This window comes from Sinocyclocheilus grahami, unplaced genomic scaffold (assembly GCF_001515645.1).
Source record: "Sinocyclocheilus grahami isolate Dianchi unplaced genomic scaffold, SAMN03320097.WGS_v1.1 scaffold548.1, whole genome shotgun sequence".
Classification (NCBI taxonomy): domain Eukaryota; kingdom Metazoa; phylum Chordata; class Actinopteri; order Cypriniformes; family Cyprinidae; genus Sinocyclocheilus; species Sinocyclocheilus grahami.
Genome location: NW_015505727.1, coordinates 269,829 through 295,089, shown reverse-complemented (window position 1 = coordinate 295,089; position 25,261 = coordinate 269,829). Strand labels below are relative to the sequence as shown.

Genomic DNA, 25,261 nt, shown 5'->3' with positions numbered 1-25,261 from the left:
ACAGGAATGAATTACATTTTAAATGTAATCATATGATGTGATTTCAAGTTGTTCTTTCTCTTTGGAGTGTTACAAGCTGAGTGCTTGTGGTGTTCGGCCAATCACAATGCACTGGGTCAGCTGGCCAATCAGAGCAGACTGCGCTTGTCGGAAGGAGGGACTTTGTAGAAAACGAAGCGTTTGAGAGAGGCGGGGCATAGAGGATCTACAATAATGTACAGTATTTGAAAAATAATGTGTTTTTTGAACATTAAAGCATGTCAACATATTCTGTTACACCAAATACACAAAATAATGATCTTTAAAAAAGCATCATATGACCCCTTTAAAATATATTCAAATAGAAAGTTATTTTAAATAGTAAAAGTATTTCAAAATAATACAGTTTTTTGCTGTACTTTCGATCAAATAAAAGCAGGCTTGGTGAGCAGAAGAGACTTCACTTCTTTAAAAGAAAACATTCAAAATCTTACAGTACACCTAGTGGCGAAACAATGCAGTCGACACAAGCGTTATGTGGCAGTTACTTTCAAACGCAGATTTGCTCTATTTTGGTCGCGCTACCATAGACATCAACGTTTGTATCTGAATTATAAACTTTCATCCCAGTATTTCTGGGATAATATGAATGACTGTACGACAGAAATAATACTGTGTAGTCGAAAAGACTGTTTGTGAAGCTGTTTCTTAACCAAACAAGGTAACTGCTCTCTGTGTCAGCGGCAGTACGAACGCAGATTTGAATGATCCGGTAAGACTTTGTCAAATATTTAATAGACACGGGAGAATCGGTGTCATTTAGAAATGAGATTGTGTGGTTGTCTGAATAGAGATCGCGATCTTTTAACGATTAATCGTGCAGCTCTAATCCACGCTCACACTCGCTCACCTCCCGGCACGCAACTGCTTTTCAAACACAGATTTGCTCTATTTTGGTCGCGCTACCATAGACATCAACGTTTGTATCTGAATTATAAACTTTCATCCCAGTATTTCTGGGATAATATGAATGACTGTACGACAGAAATAATACTGTGTAGTCGAAAAGACTGTTTGTGAAGCTGTTTCTTAACCAAACAAGGTAACTGCTCTCTGTGTCAGCGGCAGTACGAACGCAGATTTGAATGATCCGGTAAGACTTTGTCAAATATTTAATAGACACGGGAGAATCGGTGTCATTTAGAAATGAGATTGTGTGGTTGTCTGAATAGAGATCGCGATCTTTTAACGATTAATCGTGCAGCTCTAATCCACGCTCACACTCGCTCACCTCCCGGCACGCAACTGCTTATGTAGGTCAACACACACACACACACACACACACACACACACACAAAACCTGTGTCTGTGGATCTGATCCAAAAACGAGCGAGCTGCACTGGTGGCCTTCTAAGGCAGAATTGTAAGTAAATGTAGGCCTAGGAATATGCAATTTCCTGATCAAATCCCTACTGGAAACAATTATACACAAAATCGGGATATAATTTCTTTAGGGAATAGCGATCAAGAATCAAGTAAAATAAATACTGATTTTGGTGATCTCATCATTGAGAACTATAATAAAGTTGATGAGAAAACAGGAAACTTCGAATAAGAAAATAATGAAACTGTTAAGAGAAATGGTTGAATATAATAAGTTTAATCTTGAGTTGCAAGCATTAACCAGTGACTTAAAGCACCAGCTCTAAAATTATAGAGGTTTCAGATGCATGTTTGATCACACATTTTGTTCCCCAAATTTATAAATGTTGAAGGCTGGTGGTTTAGGTTGCTATGTTTTGTTCTCTGAGATGATGAAAATAAAGGGGCTGCATCTTACAATAGAATTGTGAGATGGAATCTCTAACTAACAGTACTCATTTTATTATATTGGTATATGAGTGTGACTTGTGTGATTGAGACAATGTATACTTGGACTATGCTTTTAAAGGTGTGATAGATATTTTTGTGGGTTTAAATAGAGATTAATATATTTTGATACTCTGTGCTAAGTGTGATAAAGGTTATGTATCCTGTCGGTGTACTATGTATGCAAAGAAATGACCAAATAAGGAAAGAATGCAGGGATGGCTTTGATGATGTTAACGCAAATTGTGTGCAAGGCTATAAAATGCCAAGGAGAGCTTCAGACGGGGCCGCACTCCGATGGTGAAGACTTACTCGCTGTTACTTTCATTTGATTACTTATGAGTTACTGTGTACTAATAAAGAGAAACCATTACAAATGGTGATGCGTTAAAACTTTATTAAGGAAAAGTCTCAGAGTAATTTATTTTTGGGGTAACCTATTATTCTGAAACTGAAGGACTTCCTTCGAGCCTTATTAAGCTCGAACTCAGCTGAGCAAACTCGGACACCGGGGGAGATTCCAGGTCTCTTGACTGCGTTTCACACACACACACACACACACACACACAGAGTTCATCACCGTCAGGCTGAGATCATGATTGTGTGACTGAGCCGACGACAGAAAGGAGAGAGAGAAACTGCAAACAGAGGCACTTGGGTTTCACACGCAAACAAATACATACAGTATGCACTATGCTGAGACTGGTAAACTACCCACAAATAAAGGCCTCCTGTAGCGAATCCATGTGATTTTTCAAGAAAAACATCCATATTTCAAATGTAATAAACACTTTTCTCTCACTTCCGCTGACTGTCATACACTGAAGCAGTTCCTTGTGGACTGTTCAACTGCAACACTCACAGACTGCAATGATAGAGCTTGGAATATAGGTCATATACACCTAGGATGCTTCGAGGGTAAGTCTAATGTGTCTAATTTTCATTTTTGGGTGAACTAACCCTTTAAAACCTTCAACCCTAAAACTATTTTAATCTTAAAAACACTTAAAACCTTCAAACTTGCTGTTAAATCTACTTAAATCTTTAAAATACTTAAGCTTAAAACTTCAAGCTTCTTAAACTAATCTTTTAAAAAATGTACAACCTTCAAAAACAAAGCTTTTTAAACAAATTTTAAAATGCTTAATTGTTTTAACTTGAAACTTTTCAAATTGACAATCTAAAAAAATACTTAAACACCTTCAAACGTCAAGCTTTTTAAACTACTTCAATCTTAAAAATACTTAAAACCTTCCAATTTAAAGCTCTTAAAACTACTTTAATTTTAGGATTACAAAAATTAAGATAAAAAAAAAAATTTTAAACAAAGCTTTTAAAACTCATTTTTAAATACTTAAAACATTACAATTTCAAGCTTTTTAAACTATTTTAATCTTAAAAATACTCGCAACGCTTGCAAAACTACTTCAATTTAAAAATATTTAACTTTCAAACTTCTTGCTTTTTAAAAATACTTTAAAAGTACTTAAAACTTCAAGCTTTTTAAATGACTACAAACAAGCCACCATCCGCATTTGTTTAAAATAAACAATAAACCACTTTTCATCTTTACATGTTGCGACAATCAGTCAATAAGCAAGTTACATGATAATTCAGTTAATGAATCAATCAAAAGCATTGATTAAATTCACCAACTTGTCTTGAGTGTTTGATTGATTCATTAAAAGGATCGACTCATAAGAGTCAATTGCTCATGAATCAGATTATACCGTTTATATATTTGCGCACAGCCAGAAAAGCAACCCAACTGAATGTCACGTTATCTATTATTTCACGCTTTCCATTAAATCCCTTCTTTTGACAGTGAATACAAACCCATCCCCTGTGTCGTCTGATATGATCCGTGTGTCCCGCGGTGGCATCAGCCATCTGTTTATCACTCCTCCTCGTAAAGGTTGTGTCGCTGACGTCACGGGCCCAGTGCTTTCTACTGTACGCTCATGTGTGTGTGTGTGTGTGTGTGTGTGTGTGAGAGAGAGAGAGCGCAGCTGAGTGTGAAGGGGAAAACGTGCTGAAGAAACATTATAGGGTAAATATAAATTGTTGGGTCACAGTGCAAACCAATAGGAGACATAATAGAGATTCTGCTTCCCGTAATACTACATTCTCACAAAACAAAAAAAAATTACATTCTGAGGAACATAAAAAAAGATATTTTAAGTGTCTGTTTTTAGTCAATACTGTGGAGGTCAACAAGGTCCAATGTTGTTTGGTTTCTTTCAAAATATCTTTTGTTATCTGAAAGAAAGAAATTATACATTTGGAGAGTATATGGCAGAATTTTATTTCTCTATGCTCTATTCACATTTCACATTTATTTATATAACACTTTATACTGTAAATTTTTTTAAAGCAAACAACAGTATTAATGTTGCAAATATAATTTTATATATTTACGTACATTTTTAATTAAATAATATACACACACACATATGTGTGTGTGTGTGTGTGTGATATATATATATACAGTGGGTACGGAAAGTATTCAGACCCCCTTAAATTTTTCACTCTTTGTTATATTGCAGCCATTTGCTAAAATCATTTAAGTTCATTTTTTTTCCTCATTAATGTACACACAGCACCCCATATTGACAGAAATGCACAGAATTGTTGACATTTTTGCAGATTTATTAAAAAAGAAAAACTGAAATATCACATGGTCCTAAGTATTCAGACCCTTTGCTGTGACACTCATATATTTAACTCAGGTGCTGTCCATTTCTTCTGATCATCCTTGAGATGGTTCCACACCTTCATTTGAGTCCAGCTGTGTGTGATTATACTGATTGGACTTGATTAGCAAAGCCACACACCACCCACTGTATATATATACACACACACACACACACACACACACATGTGTGTGTATATTATTTAATATATATATATATATATATATATATAGTAGTCAACATTTGAAATGGATCAAAACCTTTCATCAAAGTTGTCCTAAAACCTAAATGCGTTCTTGTCTTAAGACAACTTTGATGAACTTTTTTGATCCACTTCAAATGTTGACTACTATATATATATATATAGTAGTCAACATTTGAAATGGATCAAAAAAGTTCATCAAAGTTGTCCTAAAACCTAAATGCGTTCTTGTCTTAAGACAACTTTGATGAACTTTTTTGATCCACTTCAAATGTTGACTACTGTGTGTATGTATGTATGTATGTATGTATGTATGTGCATGCAAACATACATGCATGCATACAATTGATGTATTATAGAGTTTAAATTACTTTAAACATTTAAAATAAAAATATCAAAATGTAAATATTTAAGATAATTTCAGATGTTGTAAAACAGCTTCACATTAAAGTTGCTAAATATAATTTAATATATGTTTATATATTTAATATATATATATATATATATATATAGTAGTCAACATTTGAAATGGATCAAAACCTTTCATCAAAGTTGTCCTAAAACCTAAATGCGTTCTTGTCTTAGGACAAATATTATTGAACTTTTTTGATCCACTTCAAATGTTGACTACTGTGTGTGTATGTATGTATGTATGTATGTATGTATGTATGTATGTATGTGCATGCAAACATACATGCATGCATACAATTGATGTATTATAGAGTTTAAATTACTTTTTTAAACATTTAAAATAAAAATATCAAAATGTAAATATTTAAGATAATTTCAGATGTTGTAAAACAGCTTCACATTAAAGTTGCTAAATATAATTTAATATATGTTTATATATTTATTATATGATATTAATTATATTTATTTTATGATAATATGTGACACTGGAGCACAAAAGCAGTCTTAAGTCGCTGGGGTATATTTGTAGCAATAGCCAAAAATACATTGTATGGGTCAAAATTATTGATTTTTTATTTTATGCCAAAAATCATTAGGATATTAAGTAAAGATCATGTTCCATGAAGATATTTTGAAAACTTAATTTTTGATTAGTAATATGCATTGCTTAGAACTTCATTTGGACAACTTTAAAGGCCATTTTCTCAATATTTACATTTTTTTTTGCACCCTCATATTCCAGAATTTCAAATAGTTGTATCTCGGCCAAAAATGAGTCAAAGTTCATTAGTTGCACTGAAAAAAAAAGCTTTCAAAGTAGTAAACAAAACAAAACGTACTATAATATACTACATCAGGGTTTTCTTAACATCAAAATTACGTTTAATTCAATGTCTTCGTCATTATTTGTGAAATTTGCTAGCAATTTTTGAGTGAGAACTTTTTCTACACCAAATGTTTTTGAATGAAGTAAACTCAAAGCAGCTCTACACAATACAAGCGTCCTATTGCTGTAAATGCGATCAGACCTGTCAGAAAAACAAGGCGGCAGACAGAAACACGGGCCGGTCTGACAGAATGAGGAGAAGAACAGCAGTCAGACAGACAGAGCGATTCTCCAGGGCTTCTCTCACTGAAGTTCTGAATCACTGATGCCCTCGGCCCGGCCGTAATCAAACCGCACACGCACTCAATCCCTGAGGAATCCAACCCAACCGAAGCTGCTGCTGCTGCTGCAAACCCACTCAAGGTCAGCAGCGAGCAGCGTAAGACTATCCGCCTTCAGAGAGCGTTCCTTAAAGATTAGCCCAAAATACATTTCTGTCATCATTTATTCACCTCATGATGACTTCTGCTCCCTTAAAACGGGTTTCAAACTGCAAGTTTTTAAAAACGCCCCTGTTATCACCCAATACGGGAATCTTTGAAAACGGGAAAACATGCACGTGTGTAGTAAGTGTTAGGTATGTAGACATGCGCAGTACATGTCGATTTTAAAGGCAAGCACGAACAAACAAACATACACAACAATGGCAGAGTACATGGTACTGTTGTTGATGCTCCAGAGTTTTTTAACGTTTCTTCAGCAAAGTGTGGATTTACTTCACCAATATTACAACCAACAGCGGAGATGCATCATACAGGCCTACAACATATAATCGTCACTTCCCTACAGGTACTGTTTACTAACAAGGTGACAGTGCCAACTACTGGCCTGGCATACGTAATACAGCGTTTTTGGCTGTTTTCGCGGATATGTGTAACCGCAAATTGTTTTGAAAATGTTGTCGTGTATACGTGAAACTTTTTAAAAACGCAAGGGAAAAACTTTTCCGTTTTTTGACTACATTGTTGTCGTGTAAATGTAGCCTGAGACAAAACCTGATCACGCCACTTAGTGACAGCGCCAACTACTGGCCTGGCATACGTAATACAGCGTTTTTGGCTGTTTTCGCGGATATGTGTAACCGCAAATCGTTTTGAAAATGTTGTCGTGTATACGTGAAACTTTTTAAAAACGCAAGGGAAAAACTTTTCCGTTTTTTGACTACATTGTTGTCGTGTAAATGTAGCCTGAGACAAAACCTGATCACGCCACTTACAGTTACAGTCTGTGTGTGTGTGTGTGTGTGTGTGTGTGTGTGTGTGGAGGATCATGAAGAAGGCAGCAGGCAAACTGCCAGCAAACACACAGACAGACAGAGACAGACAGAGAGAGAGAGAGAGAGAGAGAGAGAGAGAGAGAGAGAGAGAGAGAGAGAGAGAGAAATGATAAATCAATGTGATCTCATTCTGTCACTTAAAGCAAACTTATCTGGGAGAAAAAGAAATAATCATTCATTTCATCCTAACAAAATCATCTTTGAATCTGTAATTCAAAGAGTAAACATACAGAAGCAGCACTAGGAGAAACAGCAGCACGAATGTCAGCTTTTACATGCTATTTAACATCTCAATATTTATACATTTGCTCTGAAGTTTTTCCAGACCAAATAGCCCAAAATAAATTCACATTATTTCATGTAAGTAAAATATAGAAAAAAGCCAGTTAAGTATAATTAAGTCATGTCTTTTTCCCCACACTGTTTTTCACTAAATAAACTAAAATAATAACATTATTGAATTAAGACTTTATAACCAGCTTTTCCTTCCAAGACGTTCATCTACACAAAAATCCTGATAACCGAGCCGTGTTCTGATCAAATCAAATAGGCTACACATAAGACAAAGACAATAGCTGTGCTCTGATTTCGGCTATACTTGCATGTAAAATTAGAGAAGCAACATAATATATTTTTTAACAAAGCGCATTGCTCCTCTCAGCCGCTCACTGAACAATGCAGACGCACAGAGAGAGAAAGAGGTGTCTTGCTGGGAAAGCAAGACCTCACACTCGCGCGGCAGTACTGGTGAGTCTCAGACACTAAATAGGTTTGGGCAAACCCTAAAGATTTGTCACTAGGTGCTTTTTGGAGAAAAAAAAAAAAGTCGCTAATGGGGTCTGCAAAGTCACTAAGTTTGCAACACTGTGCATCTCCATTTCTCCAACTACGGGCTAGGCCACGGGTCAAACAGAAAATGTGCGCTGCATTAATCGCGCATTCATAAAATTAGTGCCGTTAAAGTGAAGTTGCGTTAACGCGGTAATTTTGACAGCCCTAATAATATATATATATAAACATTAAACATTACATTTAGCAGACGCTTTTAACCAAAGCAACTTACAAATGAGGACAACAGAAGCAAGGCTTCAGTATCAAAGCTCTGCTAGTAAACAGAAATGTAAATTGATCTTACAGGATTACATTGAGTAAGTAAACATCGATAAAGTGATACTGAAGCTCTGTAATAAACCCGGCGAGTGCCTGAAATGGACCTTCATAGTGTCTGATATGAAACGACAGCATCTCATGTGACACAAATACAAGTAGTGTGAAGCACACAGGAGACTCGACCCAACTGACCCCGATATACAAGTAAAAATATGTATAAAAAAAAAAAATACATAACTACATAAAAAAAACTAAATAAACAACACCTAAATAAAGAAACAACTAATTACTAAATAAATAATAACTATATAACAGCTGATGAACTACATAAATAAACTGCTTATATAAATAATAAAAACTAAATAACTAAAAGACAACCTAACTAATAACAAAATAAATAAAATAAATGACTAACTAAAATTAACAAAATATCTAAAATTACAACTAATAAATAAACAGCTAAAGTAAATAAAAAACAACTGACTACAACAAAAAAAATAAATCAACTAAATTTAGAGTGGAGTTCAAAACCCTAGTTTTTGTTTTTAAGTCCCTAAACAACCTAGCCCCGTCATATCTCTCTGAGCTTCTATCTCCACATAACTCTTCTCGAGCTCTTCGATCCGGTAGTCATAGATTGCTCAATGTTCCCAGAGCCAGACTTAAACAAAGAGGTGAACGTGCCTTTGCCGTCGCGGGTCCTAAACTCTGGAACAGGTTACCAGTTCATATTAGATCTGCTCCTACAATACAGATTTTTTAAATCTTTGCTTAAAACTCATTTTTCCATTGCTTTTAATGTCCCTTGATGATTCATTTTTAAATTCGACTTCGGTTGTTGTTCTGATTTTCTTTTGATATCCTGTTTATAATTTGTCTCTGATTTAATCTGCGATATTATTTTAATTGTTTTGCTTGTATTTATTTTATCTGATGCTGTAAAGCACATTGGTCACATGGTGCTATATAAGTAAATTAAACTTAAATCAAGTAAATAACTAAACAACTAAAAAACAATTAGTAAACAAATTTACTAAAATTACACCAATAGATAAATAACTAAATATACAAAATCAATAAATCAACTAGCCTAACTAAATAAAACAACTAAATGACATAAGTATATAACCAAATAAAACAAAAATAGGAAGAAAAAAAAGACCTAACTACTGATATAAACACGCGCGCACAAGCAAAACAGCCTTTCTCTTAAAATGACATTCAGTTATATAACTACTTTCTATTTAAGTATTTATATTGAAGTGTTTTCTATTTGTATTTAAGCACATTAATATTCATGCTGGTGCATCTTTCCAAGACCTCTTTGCAATGCATTATGGGACTTCCTTCTCAGTGAAGGATCTTTACAATGCTGCCTTAAAATCTGGCCAAAAACAAGGCACATAAACATAAGAAAAACCATAACATTGCTGCTGAACTTGGAGTCTGGATTGTACTCATGCTGTCTATATAGGCGACTCAGAGCTCGAATGTGAATGATGCACTTCCAGACACAAACACGGCACTGACCCAGATCTCTGATGTATTATTTGAGGTACAGTATCAGTACACAAAGCCCATCTATGGGAGCTGTAGTGTCTGTGAGCGGTCATACAGATGGAAAAAGAGCAGGTCAACACTGCCACAGCGACACACAGAAGAAAATCACGACTCCACGCCTCATCATTACTGAAGCGCACGCTATACCTTCATTTCCTCACAAATGACTGGAATTATTACTCAACAGCAGCTGCGTGAAAATGTCAACGCTTCATGTTAAATCATGATAATAATATCGCTGACTGTAAAAGTCTCAAAATAAACAATTTCATGATTGCATGATGAAAAACAGATTTTTTTCTTTCCTTTGGTAATACAGCTATAATGTAATAACATTCACAAAGCTTCCTCACTTATTTACTGAACCGTCTTATTTTATATATCATCTTAGTTATGAGCTCATTTACATACGACCAAATTTACATATTCATGATGGCCTGCTATTTGTGAGTTCAGCCAATCACAACAGAGGTAATTTACATATTTAAAGGTACAATCAATTTAACAAGAAAATATTATTTTCTTGTAAAGAAAAATGTTTTTATATAATAATAAAATATTTTTTTCTTAAATATTCTATATTAGTGAAATATTATAACAGTAATAATTATATATTTATTTTGTTTAATATTTTTAGTAGTAATAATCAATGCAGAAAACAACAATAATAATTTATATAATTATTACTACTACTACTGTAATAATATTGTTATTAATAATATTATTATTTACAGCTGAAGTTGCCAATCACTTATTTTCACTATCATACAAACATTTTTCATTATCCAAGTCATTATCAATTTAATTTCATTATTCATATTTGATTACTACAAAAACCAATAGATTTCTGACAATATTTCTCACCAAATCTACTGTTCTACTCAGAAATAAGTCCGTTTATGCAAGTACATTGGGATGCAAAAGCCATTTTTATGTCGCCAACAGCAGGCGCTCAGTTTGCTCTAGTTCACTGGCATCTGACTTCAGTCTTCATTCATTCTGCAGTTGTGAATGAAGACAGCAAGAGCGTCAGACAGACAGCTTGACTAACAGACGCACTACAGACAGACACGGGCTCCTAACAGGCTTTTGAGAGCCATTCAGATGAGGAGACGGTTCCTGTGGCCCGTCTCAACTCGACTCGTCTCAACAGGATAATTACGGCTGGCGGTGAAGAGGCCTTCATTTAATGGAGTGTATTTACACACCGCCGGAGAGTGAAGGGCCTTAAATGTCAGCGTTATGACTCAGTCGACATGTAAACCACACCGTATGACAGATACAGCGTCAAAGCGTTTAACCTCGCCCTGCACAAGCTGATATTTCCAAATGACGCTCGCCGAGAGACAGCAAATAAAGCGGGACGACACTGGAGACGCTCTTGAAGCTGAAGGTTGAGGAGGAACTGTGAAATCTTACTCTGTTCGCTGCAGTTTCGCAGCTTTCTGGGAGAAAGACGAGCCGTTCGGAGGCAAAGCTGCGTTGATTCAGTATCTGATGGAAAAGGACACGCGGGTCACTCGGATGAGACGTCCGGATCTCGCTGACTGGATTGGGTTTGTCCCAGTTTGGAGTTTCAGAAGGAGAGGAGGAAACATTATGATCTAGAAGACTGCAGAGAGAAAGGACACGCCGTCCAAAACATCACCCAAAAATATGAGAGAGAAGAAGAGAAAAGGAAGGAAAGGAAAATAGAAAGACACAGAACAGAAAAAGGGAGGAAAGACAAAGAATCCTGAAATCTCACAGCTTTTTGTGTTAATAGTGAATTATTTTGATTCGGACCAATAGAAAACCACCCAGAACACCTTAGAAACCACATAGCAACACATTAAAAACTGGGGCTACATGAATAACTGAAATAAAACCCAAATCACCCTATGGATTAAAATTAATTATTCTAAAGTTATTATATTATTTTTCTTAAATACTCAATGGTTTAACAAGAGAAGACAAAATACGAACAAATAAAGAGAGACACACGAAATGCGGAGACACTGAGCTGATAACCAGAGTGCGTGTTTCATATCTCTAGCACACGCTGCCCTTGAGCTGTATCAGAGAGTGTGTGTGTATGTGTGTGTGGATTGATGAAGACAGCATCTCATTTTAGCTATTTGTACACCTGAAGCGAGTTTGAGGAAAGTGCACGCTCTTTCCTGCTCAAAGTCTTTCTGGTAGCCGTTATTGTTGCAGAAGTACGAGAAAGACCTCCCTATAACCTCCCATGAGGCCGAGCGTGACGGGCACGACGTAGCGCTCTATTTTTACTCTGTTTTTGAAGAATAAACTAAAGCAAAGTTACATGCGTGCGTCAGAACAGTTGACAGTTACAACAGGAGAAGAGGATGCGTTTAAAGATGAAAGACGCTGGAATAAAACAAGACTGGATCTCGCCTGAACGGATGGAAATGTAGACATTAGAAAAACATCTCTTGATCGAGCGGGGGAAAAAAGTTGACAGCATATGAGTTTCCATTATGTGTCAGGTCTTTATCTAGCAATAAAATTAAATAAAAAAAAAAAAATCCGATCTGCATCACCTTTTGAATAACTTTCATAACGGTTGTCTGAAAAGTTGAGATTATCATATACATCTCAAATAAAAAATAATTATGTCTGTGCTGTAATTTTCCTATAAAAAGTCACTTCACTGAAGAACTGTAGGTTCAAGAATCCTACCTGCAAAGCTACAGTACTGTTAAAGGGGTCATCGGATGTGACATGCACTTTTACAAGTTGTTTGAACTGAAATGTGTGTTGCAGTGTGTGTACACAGCCACCCTATAATGACAAAGATCCACCCAGTGTTTTTTTGGAGACGCTCTTGAAGCTGAAGGTTGAGGAGGAACTGTGAAATCTTACTCTGTTCGCTGCAGTTTCGCAGCTTTCTGGGAGAAAGACGAGCCGTTCGGAGGCAAAGCTGCGTTGATTCAGTATCTGATGGAAAAGGACACGCGGGTCACTCGGATGAGACGTCCGGATCTCGCTGACTGGATTGGGTTTGTCCCAGTTTGGAGTTTCAGAAGGAGAGGAGGAAACATTATGATCTAGAAGACTGCAGAGAGAAAGGACACGCCGTCCAAAACATCACCCAAAAATATGAGAGAGAAGAAGAGAAAAGGAAGGAAAGGAAAATAGAAAGACACAGAACAGAAAAAGGGAGGAAAGACAAAGAATCCTGAAATCTCACAGCTTTTTGTGTTAATAGTGAATTATTTTGATTCGGACCAATAGAAAACCACCCAGAACACCTTAGAAACCACATAGCAACACATTAAAAACTGGGGCTACATGAATAACTGAAATAAAACCCAAATCACCCTATGGATTAAAATTAATTATTCTAAAGTTATTATATTATTTTTCTTAAATACTCAATGGTTTTATTTTACAGTGAAATTTTACAACAGTAAATATTTTTAACAACATATTTATTCAGTACTAGTAGTACTATACTAGTAATAATAACCATTATTATGTACATTATTATTATTGATATCACAATATCAATCACAAATATTGGTCAAATTATGCAGTGCTACACAAGCAATATAATTGCAATTTCAAATGTGTTTTAAAAAAGGTATAGATTTACCTTTTTTAAAACACATTTGACATTGCAATTATATTTATCATATTATTATTATTATTATTAATAGGGCTGGGCAAAAAAAAATCGAATGTGATTTTCAGGCGATTCATTGCTGATTTTGAACGCGATTTTGTGTAGCTTGTCAGTGAACTCTGTGTAGTAAATGCCACTCCATCTGAACGCACGTGCTGGAGATTTACTACTAATCACCAGAATTTACTGACGAGATTCGCATGAAAATCACATTCGATTTTTTGCACAGCCCTAATAATTACCATTATTATTATTATTTATTACAATTATTGTTATTATTATCATTGTTATTCAGAATAACAATAAAAATACCATTATTATTATCATCATCATCACAATTTTTGGCCAAATTATACAGTGCTAGAAAACAAGAACAGCAAACTTTTAAACTGCAATTACGCTTTTTATAATAATAATAATACAATTACATTTAGACATTTAGCAGATGCTTTTATCCAAAGCGACTTACAATTAGATTTAAAAACCACTAAAAAAAACAGATCCTAGCAACCACATAGTAACTAGGGCTACATGATATTGAAGAAAAATGCGATAAGCAGTGACTGAAAACTTGGACTTTTCGTAACTTCACTTAAGTATTAAAATCATTCAGTTTTCACAAGCCACTGCAGTAAACATATTGCTAGTATGTTTGCAGTATTTCAAAATATCATGTAGCCTTAAATATCAACACACTAAAACAACCAAGAACATCCTAACAACCACATTGCAACACACAGAAGTCAAACACCTACAACAATCAGAGCTATCAGAGAACAAGAGAAGACAAAATACGAACAAATAAAGAGAGACACACGAAATGCGGAGACACTGAGCTGATAACCAGAGTGCGTGTTTCATATCTCTAGCACACGCTGCCCTTGAGCTGTATCAGAGAGTGTGTATGTGTGTGTGTGTGGATTGATGAAGACAGCATCTCATTTTAGCTGTTTGTACACCTGAAGCAAGTTTGAGGAAAGTGCACGCTCTTTCCTGCTCAAAGTCTTTCTGGTAGCCGTTATTGTTGCAGAGGTACGAGAAAGACCTCCCAATAACCTCCCATGAGGCCGAGCGTGACGGGCACGACGTAGCGCTCTATTTTTACTCTGTTTTTGAAGAATAAACTAAAGCAAAGTTACATGCGTGCGTCAGAACAGTTGACAGTTACAACAGGAGAAGAGGATGCGTTTAAAGATGAAAGACGCTGGAATAAAACAAGACTGGATCTCGCCTGAACGGATGGAAATGTAGACATTAGAAAAACATCTCTTGATCGAGCGGGGGAAAAAAGTTGACAGCATATGAGTTTCCATTATGTGTCAGGTCTTTATCTAGCAATAAAATTAAATAAAAATAAAAAAAATCCGATCTGCATCACCTTTTGAATAACTTTCATAACGGTTGTCTGAAAAGTTGAGATTATCATATACATCTCAAATAAAAATAATTATGTCTGTGCTGTAATTTTCCTATAAAAAGTCACTTCACTGAAGAACTGTAGGTTCAAGAATCCTACCTGCAAAGCTACAGTACTGTTAAAGGGGTCATCGGATGTGACATGCACTTTTACAAGTTGTTTGAACTGAAATGTGTGTTGCAGTGTGTGTACACAGCCACCCTATAATGACAAAGATCCACCCAGTGTTTTTTTTTTTTTTTATCTCGTTAAATAATTTCCCCTTTCTCAAATCGAGCTGACTGTCTGTGTGACGTCACACAGACCCAGGCCCCTCCCACGATAGTTTGATTGACATTAGCGTTTTTCCTTAGACCCGCCCTGAGTGAGCTGTCATCAGTCCGCCATTGTTTCACCGCCGGAGCAGATGTAGACAAGAACGACTTTTGTTGTTGGATGTAATAATGACCATAGCAGTCGTCATTTACTCCCAACATCTGAGCCACTGAAGACGCAGTGGATTACCTTTGTTTCTAAGGGGTTGCCCCCCGATCTGCCTAAATGCGTCTAATCTTTGCGCGAATCATTCGTGATCCAGGTTTTTTAATGAATCTTTGCAAATCGCGTTTCCCAATAATGTGCTAGTTAGCAAGTTTCACGATGAATGCAGCTAAAGTTTACCGTCTCTCAGAGAGCGGCGGGGTCAGCAGAGCTCATTTGAATTTAAAGCGACATGCAATAAAACAGCTTGCTGTAGACAGAGCTGTTTTTGTCAGGGTAAAAAGGGTGTTGTTTTACACCAATTTTAACCAAACTGTGTTACAGACTTTTCATTAAGACCCTAAAGAATCATATCAACTTGTGGAAAATGGGCATCCGATGACCCCTTTAAAAGTTTTAGGCACTTGTGTAAAAATGCTTGCGTAAAATGATGCTGTCAAAAATAATGCCATAAATAGATTTTCTTTATTTACAACAGAACAGCACAACCCAGATGTTCGAATTTGTGCAACGCATTTTATGGACGACAGTTTTGTGAACCTAGGAGAGTAGCCTACAAGGCTGGCTGTGCAAAGGCTATTTCTAAAAAAAAAAAAAAGGTCAATTCCGACTTTGCTATGACAATCAGGCGCTTATTGTGAATCATCTACTGCAAGTATGTTTTCTTAATAGTTTAAGTATTTGCTATGGACCGTTCAAAAAAATGCGGAGTTTTGCGCAGCGCAGAGTAACGTGTCATGTGTGTGCGTGAGAGAGAGACAGGGTCAAATCACAGTGGAGTCAGCTTTCTTAAATCGCGGCTTGTGTACTGCAAATACATACGAGCATCATCACGGTGTCGGTCACGCGACTCTGTTCCCTTTTCGGGCTTGAACTGATGGTAAAACTAGGACATTACGTACTGTCTTTACAATTATGGTGAAAGCTGAAGCTCGCGATTATGGAAAGGGGCGTTACATTTCCAACGCATGCTTGTGGTATTCGGCCAATCACAATGCACTGGGTCAGCTGGCCAATCAGAGCAGCCTGCGCTTGTCGGAAGGAGGGGCTTTGCAGAAAACGAAGTGTTTGAGAGAGGCGGGGCATAGAAGAACTACAATAATGTACAGTATTTGAAAAATAATGTTTTTTGAACATTAAAGCATGTCAACATATTCTGTTACACCAAATACACAAAATAATGATCTTTAAAATAGCATCATATGACCCCTTTAAATTAAATCAACATTTGGTGTGACCATCCTTTGTGTTTAAAGCAGCTTTTGCCCTCGGTGCACTTGTGCATAGTTTCTCAGGTAGCTTTGCAGGTACGTCTCTTGAAACATCTTGGAGACGTTGGTTGCCACAGTTCTTCTGGTTTTAGATTTTGGTCTGTCTCAGTTTGTTATGTTTCTTCATGTGATTCCAGACAGACTGGATGATGATGAGATCAGATCTCTGTGTGGAGCACTGGCTGCTGTCAGACAAATATCTCACTGGATTATTACAATTAATGGCAAAATTAAGGTTTGGAAATGGAAACTGATATTTCCTACTGACACTACAGCAAAAGATAGAAATAACTGACGTAAACCATTTTTTTAGCTGCATGGTGAAAATACTAATGTTCTATTAAATTTGGCCACCATTGTATAAAGTATTTCTAAAAAGATGCATGACTTTAGTGTGCATCATTTCTCAGTGTTGATCTGGCTGTTATAATTGCATTAGAAAGCATAAATGTCAACATGTAGAGATTTTGCTACACCATTGTATATGTCCATGGATTTGAGTGGGTTTTTTGAGTGGGTTTTTTGAGTGGGTAATTTATTAGTCGGTATATAATACAGCATGTGGTGTTTGCCATGCCTCATCTTATTCATTTTTGTTAATAAACGTTTTTTTATTACCAAATCATGTGCTCGTGCGACCAACTGAGAAAGTTAGCTGCAAAAGAGCGACCAGTGGGAAGAATGAGTCTAGAGCCCTGGTGGGTGGGGGTGTAGATTGGCCCCGGTGGTCTGAACGGCTTCATTAGGCCCGTGTTACTCTTTTGAAGCCACGGACCGGCTCGGAGGAGGACTTGAAAGCAGTTTGTGCAAATACAGGAAAAAGCCAGCCGTGCAATTATCACAACACAAAAGACAGTCGTGCATTTCAGACTGGCCGAAATGAGCTCGCTAATGCATTGTGTGCGAGATTCAAACGAGCTCGACATGAAAGCCAGATCCAGCGGTACGTGAAACGGCGGCGTCGGCGGCCTGTTTAACAAGGCAACCTGTGTTGGGTTTAATTTCTCCAGCAAAGACATCTCTCGCTCTCGTTCTCTCAGGCGGTTTACACCTACAGCGGTTCGCAATGTCCTCCCATCAGCCACGAGAAAGACAGATCTGTAATTACTGTCTCGCACTAAAAATGACACGCAGAGCCTATAAACGGTGCACTTTGAGGAAGATGCTAATGTTGGACTTTGGACTGAAAACACTGGTCAGTGTTGGACACACGTCACATGGATGCATGTTTGTTTATGTGCATGCAACTTAAACTATGCAATCAGCCAAAAAAAACTACTGCTACTAATTTAATGCTAGTTAATGCAACAAAAAAAAGTACCACTGGGAGTTTTTCTGGAAGGTGAACATGACCTTCAGCCTCCACATCCTGGTCAAAAAGCCTGCTCAATAGTGTGCCAACAGGGTTTTATAACCAACTACAAACTTGCAATGAATATATTTTGATGTGAAATGCCCAATTCTGTCATTATTTACTGACACTCGTGTCGTTCCAAACCTGAATGTTTCTTCTGTGGAAGAACAAAGATGATGTTTTGAAAAATCTTGTTTTGTCAATGGGATCCAATGTTGTTTGGACTCCAAAGATCGTCAAAATATCTTCAAAATTTAAGTTATACATTCATTTTTGGGTGAACCGTTCCTTTAAGGCTCGCACTACATTTTCTTGTTAATTATTCAATTATTCTCTGATATGAGTCACATTATGGTACAAAAATGGGTTGCAAATGCCGTTTCATGTTGCCTTCAACATAAAAACTGAGCCAAGCAACAACTTACAGACATTTACAATAACACCAACTCAAGGTTGTTTGGACCTCAGCGGTCTTCAAAATATCTTCTTTGTGTCCCTCAGAAGAACAAAAGTCATACAGGTTTAGAACATCATTTTTAGGTGATTCGCCAAACCAAACCGAAAGTCTCACCTTACATTTTCTCAATTATTCTATTTCATTCAGATATGCGTCACATTATGGCACAAAAAAAGCCTTAAATAATAAAGCCATGTAACAATTTATGGACATTTTAGATGCACAGTGACTTCAACATCATCAAGGCTTGTTCTCAATGTTTTTTGAACCTCAACGTTCTTCAAAATATCTTCTTTCTGTCCCACAGAACAACAAAAGTCATGCAGGTTTGATTGTAATTTTTGGGTGAACTGTTCCTTTAAGTCTCACCCTACATTTTCTTGTTGATTCGTAATGCATCACATTACGGTACAAAAATGGGCAACAAATGGCATTTGAAATTAGCCCCCCCAAAAATAAATAAATTTGAGCCAAGAAACAATTTACAGACACATTTTAGATGCACAATGATTCATCATCATCATCAATAACACCAACTCAAGGTTGTTTGGACCTCAGTCATCAAATTATCTTCTTCATGTCCCACAGAAGAATAAAAGTCATGTAGGTTTGGATCATTTAGGAACGGTTTCTTTAAATCTCACCCTACATTTTCTTGTAAATGATTCAGTTTTACTCAGATATACGTCACATTACAGCACAACATGGCCTTTAACATGAAAACATGAGCCAAGCAACAATTGATATTTAACATTCCTCAACAAAATATCTTCTTTGTGTCCCGCAGATAAGAAAAAGTCATACAGGGTTGAAACATCATTTTTGGGTGAACTGTTCCTTTAAGACTCTCGCTACCTTTTTTTCTTGTTAAGAATTCTGTTTCAATCTGACATTCATGAGTCATGACATTCTGACATTGGTGCAAAAATGGGTAGCAAATGCCATCTGATGTTGAAAAACTGAGCCAAGCAACAATTTATAGACATTAGGCTGTTCATTTTTTTTGTGTAAAAATATATAATTAATAAAGTTGCTTAAACGATTAGAGAACACTCTAAAAAATGCTGGGTTGTTTCAACCCAACTTTGGGTCAAATATGGACTAACCCAACCGTTGGGTTCAATTTTTACATTAAATTTTTAACCCAACAGTTTGGTTAGTCCATATTTGACCCAAAGTTGGGTTGAAACAACCCAGCATTTTTTAGAGTGTTCTCTAATCGTTTAAGCAACTTTATTAATTATATATGATTTATAAACAGTATGCACTTTTTTTTCCAAAGATAGTTGTGTTATTTTATTATGCTTTGAAGCAACGTGCATAATATTTTGCGCCATGCACCCTCTTGTGGCCTCAGGAGAGAAGGCAAAAGCTTTTTTCCCCTAACTGAAATTATGCCTTTTAAATGTTTTGATAATATTTAAGTAGAAAATTGGAATTTAGTTTTTCAGTCATTTTGACAGCCCTAATAGACACATTTTAGATGCACTATGACATCATCATCACAAACTCAAGACTTGTTCTCAAAGTTGTTTGGACCTCAAAGTTTTCAAAATATCCCAAAGAACGAACATCACACAGGTTTGGATCATTTTAAGGTGAATTTTCTACATCTTTAGTTAATTATTCTGTTTCACACAGACATGTGTCATACTATGGTTCAAAAATGGGTTTCAAATGATGTTTCATGTTAGCTTAAAAAATAAAGAAATAAAAAAGCCATTTTTGTGTGAACTGCTCCTTTAAGTTCGGAATAATTAGGATTCTTAATGTTTTTGAAAGAAGTCTCGTCTGCTCACCAAGACTACATTTATTTTATGAAAATACAGTAAAATTGTGAAATATTATTACAATTTCAAATATCTGTTTTCTATGTCAATATATTGTAAAATGTAATTTACTCCTGTGATGTGAAGCTGAATTTTCAGCATCGTTACTCCAGTGTTCAGTGTCACATGATCCTTCAGAAATCCTTCTAATTCACACTATGAAATTTTAAATTGTAACATTTAACAAAATTAATTTTTACTGTACTTTTGATCCAATAAATGCAGTCTTGGTGAGCAGAAGAGACTTCTTTTAAAAACATTAATGAATAAAACATTTTAACCAGTTTCATCCCATTATGGAGCAAAAATGGCTAGTTAATAGTGTTTACAAAGACATTTTGCTTCATCATCATCATCATCATAATCATCACCATCAACTCAAGGCTTGTTCTCAAAAGATCATGTTTCATTACTGTAATTGCACACGGACAATAACATCCCACGAAGACGCCCACAGCCTCAACACACGCGAAACTCGACAAGATAATCAGCGCTCGCCGACTGATCTAAAGAAATGACTGACAGCAAAGTTTAAGCTGCAAGACACTGGCTCCCAGCATCAGCGTTCAGATCATCCGTGCCTACATAAACACACACACGTTCTGTATGACCGTGTTTATTCTTCCAGCGTGTGAATCATCCACACACCACAATGTGTCATACACACTCATTTCAAACGGCACCAGAGGAAAGGAGCAGATGCACAAAGCACGCGCAGGGTTCGCACTTGACTGGATTCCTGAAATCAATCGCCGCTCTGAATGAACACAGGCGGCCGATGAGCGATAAGGTCGCCATGGAAACCGTCTCGGCGCAGCATCCTCAGACATGCGCCAGTGTTAACCTCTTAAGTGGCAAGGGCACGCGCGGCATCAAAACACGCATGTCAACATGATCACAGCGTCAAACCCTCCGCTGCATAAACCGATAGATAGATGGATGAAACCAGACTGAAGGCATCATGGGAGCACAATGATGCAAACTAGGAGCTGCATGGTGAATTCTGGGAAATACAGTGGGTACGGAAAGTATTCAGACCCCCTTAAATTTCTCACTCTTTGTTATATTGCAGCCATTTGCTAAAATCATTTAAGTTAATTTTTTTTCCTCAATGTACACACAGCACCCCATATTGACAGAAAAACACAGAATTGTTGACATTTTTGCAGATTTATTAAAAAAGAAAAACTGAAATATCACATGGTCCTAAGTATTCAGACCCTTTGCTGTGACACTCATATATTTAACTCAGGTGCTGTCCATTTCTTCTGATCATCCTTGAGATGGTTCTACACCTTCATTTGAGTCCAGCTGTGTTTGATTATACTGATTGGACTTGATTAGGAAAGCCACACACCTGTCTATATAAGACCTTACAGCTCACAGTGCATGTCAGAGCAAATGAGAATCATGAGGTCAAAGGAACTGCCTGAAGAGCTCAGAGACAGAATTGTGGCAAGGCACAGATCTGGCCAAAGTTACAAAACATTTTTAGGAAAAAAATTAACTTAAATGATTTTAGCAAATGGCTGCAATATAACAAAGAGTAAAAAATTTAAGGGGGTCTGAATACTTTCCGTACCCACTGTATGTGCTGGTTAATAACATACATGTTATAAGAACATTGCAAGAACCATAATCTGGGAGTCTGTTTGTGCCAAGGTCACAGTTTCTGCTCATTAAAAATTGAGTTAGCAGACTCTTCGTTTAGAGAAACAATTAATTATTGATTAGATCCACAAGAGCACATCGCCCCCTCGTTTGGTCCACCTCTGCAGGTAAAAACAATTCAATCAACCAACCAACATCGGACCAGTTAACCAATTTCTGATGTGTGCATTCACTGACCACAGACCAGCTGGAGAATTACCCACCATTAAAGGAAAACTTCACCCAACATGACAATTTGCTGAAATAGTACTCACCCTCAGGTCATCCAAGATGTAGATGAGTTTATTTCTTCATCAGATTTGGAGAAATGTAGCATTCCATCACTTGCCCACCAATGGATCCTCTGCAGTGAATGGGTGCCGCCAGAATGAGAGTCCAAACAGCTGATAAAAACCATCACAATAATCCACAAGTAATCCACAAAACTCCAGTCCATCAGTTAATGTCTTGAGAAGAGAAAAGCTGCATGTTTGTGAAAAACAGATTCATTATTAATACGTTTTTAACTTCAAATAATTGCTTGTCGAAATCTGAATCTAACCCATAATAACGCTTCCTCCAGTGAAAAAGTCCATCTCCTCTTGTCTCTCACATCATAATCGAACCACATTTGTTTAAAACTTTTTTGGCTTGTAAATGGTGTTCGATCTGTGCAGATTTCTCTCCTGATTCAGACGAGGCGACTTTTTCACTGAAGAAAGCAATATAGAGGACTTGTATTTTAGCCACAAGAAATTGATGGACTGGAGTGGTGTGGATTACTTGTGGATTATTGTGATGTTTTTATCAGCTGTCTGGACTCTCATTCTGACGGCACCCACTCACTGCAGAGCATCCATTGGTGAACAAGTGATATAATGTTACATTTCTCCAAATCTGATGAAGAAACAAACTCATCTACATCTTGGATAACCTGAGGGTGAGGACATTATCAGCAAATGTTCATTTTTGGGTGAACTACTCCTTTAATGTGAAGACCAGTCTCTCTTTGGAGTAAACTGTCCTTGTTTCTCTAAATAAAACTAGCATTTTCAATCTTCCATTTCAAATATGATGGTAAAATGTATTTTTTAAAAATGAGTAACAACAACAAAAACAAACATTTTAAACTAAAACACACACTAGTGATAGCAGATTTATATCTCATTGGCCTGCATATAATCAGAGCAACAACAACAACAAAAAAAAACCAAAGCAGCACAAAGAAAAAGGTCTTTAAAATTTGATATGGCTGATCTCTGCAGTGCATCTGAATTTGCCTGCAACAACCTCAGTAATTAATCTTTTTCTTTTCCACTGATGTTAACAGCCTCCTCAAACCAATCGTTTAATTAAAAACATTTCAAATGGCGACTAACGCAAAATAACCTCTATTACTCTTTCTCTGAGTTGTGTCACATAAGTGTGGGAGGGCTGCGATTCTTTTCTCTCCCTCGATCAGGCCAAATTTACCCAAGGCTGCTTTAACAGAGGATAAAAATGCCTTCACTGAAGAAGTTTACTGTTCTGGACACCTGTTACCAATGCATATCTTTAGATGAACAACACTCATGCATGCGCGGTCTGTAATGTGTTTGCCAAGTCTGTCTTGATTTGATCTTAATATGTGACACCTGCCTCTCCAATGGTTAGACCAGTGGTTCCCAATCCTGGTCCTGGAGAACCCCCAACACTGCACGTTTTTGGTGTCTCTCTTATCTGACACTCACATTTGAGGTCTTGGAGTCTTCACTAATGAGTTGAATCAGGTGTGTTTAAATAGGGAGACATCTAAAATGTGCAGTGTTGGGGGTTCTCCAGGACCAGGATTGGGAACCACTGTGTTAGACCATTACGCACTGGTTTAGATGCATGCACAAGAACTTAGTAACACTCACATTTCATCAAGTTTTAACACATTTTGAGAAGACTCTCTCATCTCTACATTAACTAGCATGCACGGGAATTTAAACACGAAACATACTTATCTACACGCATGCATAGTTTTAGCGTTGTATGGAAACGCAAGCGTTTAGAAACGCACTGGTTTAGATGCATGCACAAGCACTTAGTAACACTCACACTTCAGGATTTAACGCATTTTTGCATGAGACTCTCTCATCACACGTCTCCAGCACGTTTACTAGTATGCACAGGAATTTAAATACGAAACAGACTTGTCTACGCGCGCATGCATGAGTTTTGGCGTTTTTTGGAAACGCACTGGTTTAGCTGCATGCACAAGCACTTAGTAACACAAAACTTGATGAAATGTTAATCGCATTTAACTAGTATGCACGGAAACTTAAACACAAAACAGACTTGTCTGCACGCACGCATGAGTTTTGGTGTTGTTTGGAGGCGCAAGCGCGTAAAGGAGCCGCGCGTAAACGTTTGGCGACTCCGCGCTGCGCTCTTACCCGAGCGGCTCTGGAGGAGTACGGGTCCTCGAACAGGTTCCAGATGACCGGCTGCCACTTTCTCCACCTGCTGCCGGTACCGTCCGCGGACACCACGTCCTCGATGCCAAGCCGCTTGCCGTACTCGTCGTCCTCGTCGTTGTCCACGTTCATCTCGAACACCTCCAGCGCCTCCTCGGCATCCCGGTGCTGTCGGTAGGACATCCAGCAGCACGGCTCCACGTCCGTCTCATCGATGCCCCAGAAGGACAGCTCCTCCTCGAACAGCGGCCCGCACACGTCCGCCGGGCAGTGCAGCTTACCGGTCCGGTAATAGTTGAGCACGTAGGCAAAGACGCTTGGGTGCCGGTCGAAGAAATACTCGTTGCTGCGCGCGTTGTACTCGATGAAGCCCGGGACTTGTTGCAGCTGGTCCAGAACCGACTCGAGGTCCGACTCTGAGGCGAGCAGGGCCAGACGCGTGCCCGGCAGGGTCTTCAACGTGGTCCGGTAGGTTTCGTGCCTCGTGCCCCCGACGTTGAGGATCACCCTCTCGTGATCGTCGAACTTGCCCATCTCTCAGAGTGAGACATGGCGCGAGGGGAGTAACGTTACTCTACGGTGCTGCTGTGGCAAAGCTGGAGTACTCCAATAGTTCGCGAACAGCCTCATTGAAGTGAAGGATCGAACCGAACCGAACGCTTTATTCGCGGCGAGCGAGACAAACCGAGCTCGCGCGGACAGGTGAAAGAAAGCAGCAGCTCTTTCTTCTATCGATTCATCATCATCA

General features: G+C 37.5%; 1 protein-coding gene across 6 annotated transcripts in view; it reads right to left on the bottom strand.

The window, feature by feature from the left end:
• The window catches only part of LOC107555885 (potassium voltage-gated channel subfamily C member 2-like), a 103,025-nt gene extending 77,764 nt beyond the window's left edge, over positions 1-25,261 (bottom strand). For 4 of the 6 annotated variants that reach the window (XM_016238811.1, XM_016238815.1, XM_016238814.1 and 1 more), the window contains exon 1: positions 24,493-25,260. In XM_016238811.1, coding sequence (XP_016094297.1) covers positions 24,493-25,047 — 555 coding nt within the window. In that variant the 5' untranslated portion in view covers positions 25,048-25,260. Of the gene's footprint in view, positions 1-24,492 lie in introns of all 6 variants that reach the window. The other 2 variants (XM_016238809.1, XM_016238810.1) reach the window with 1 other exon arrangement.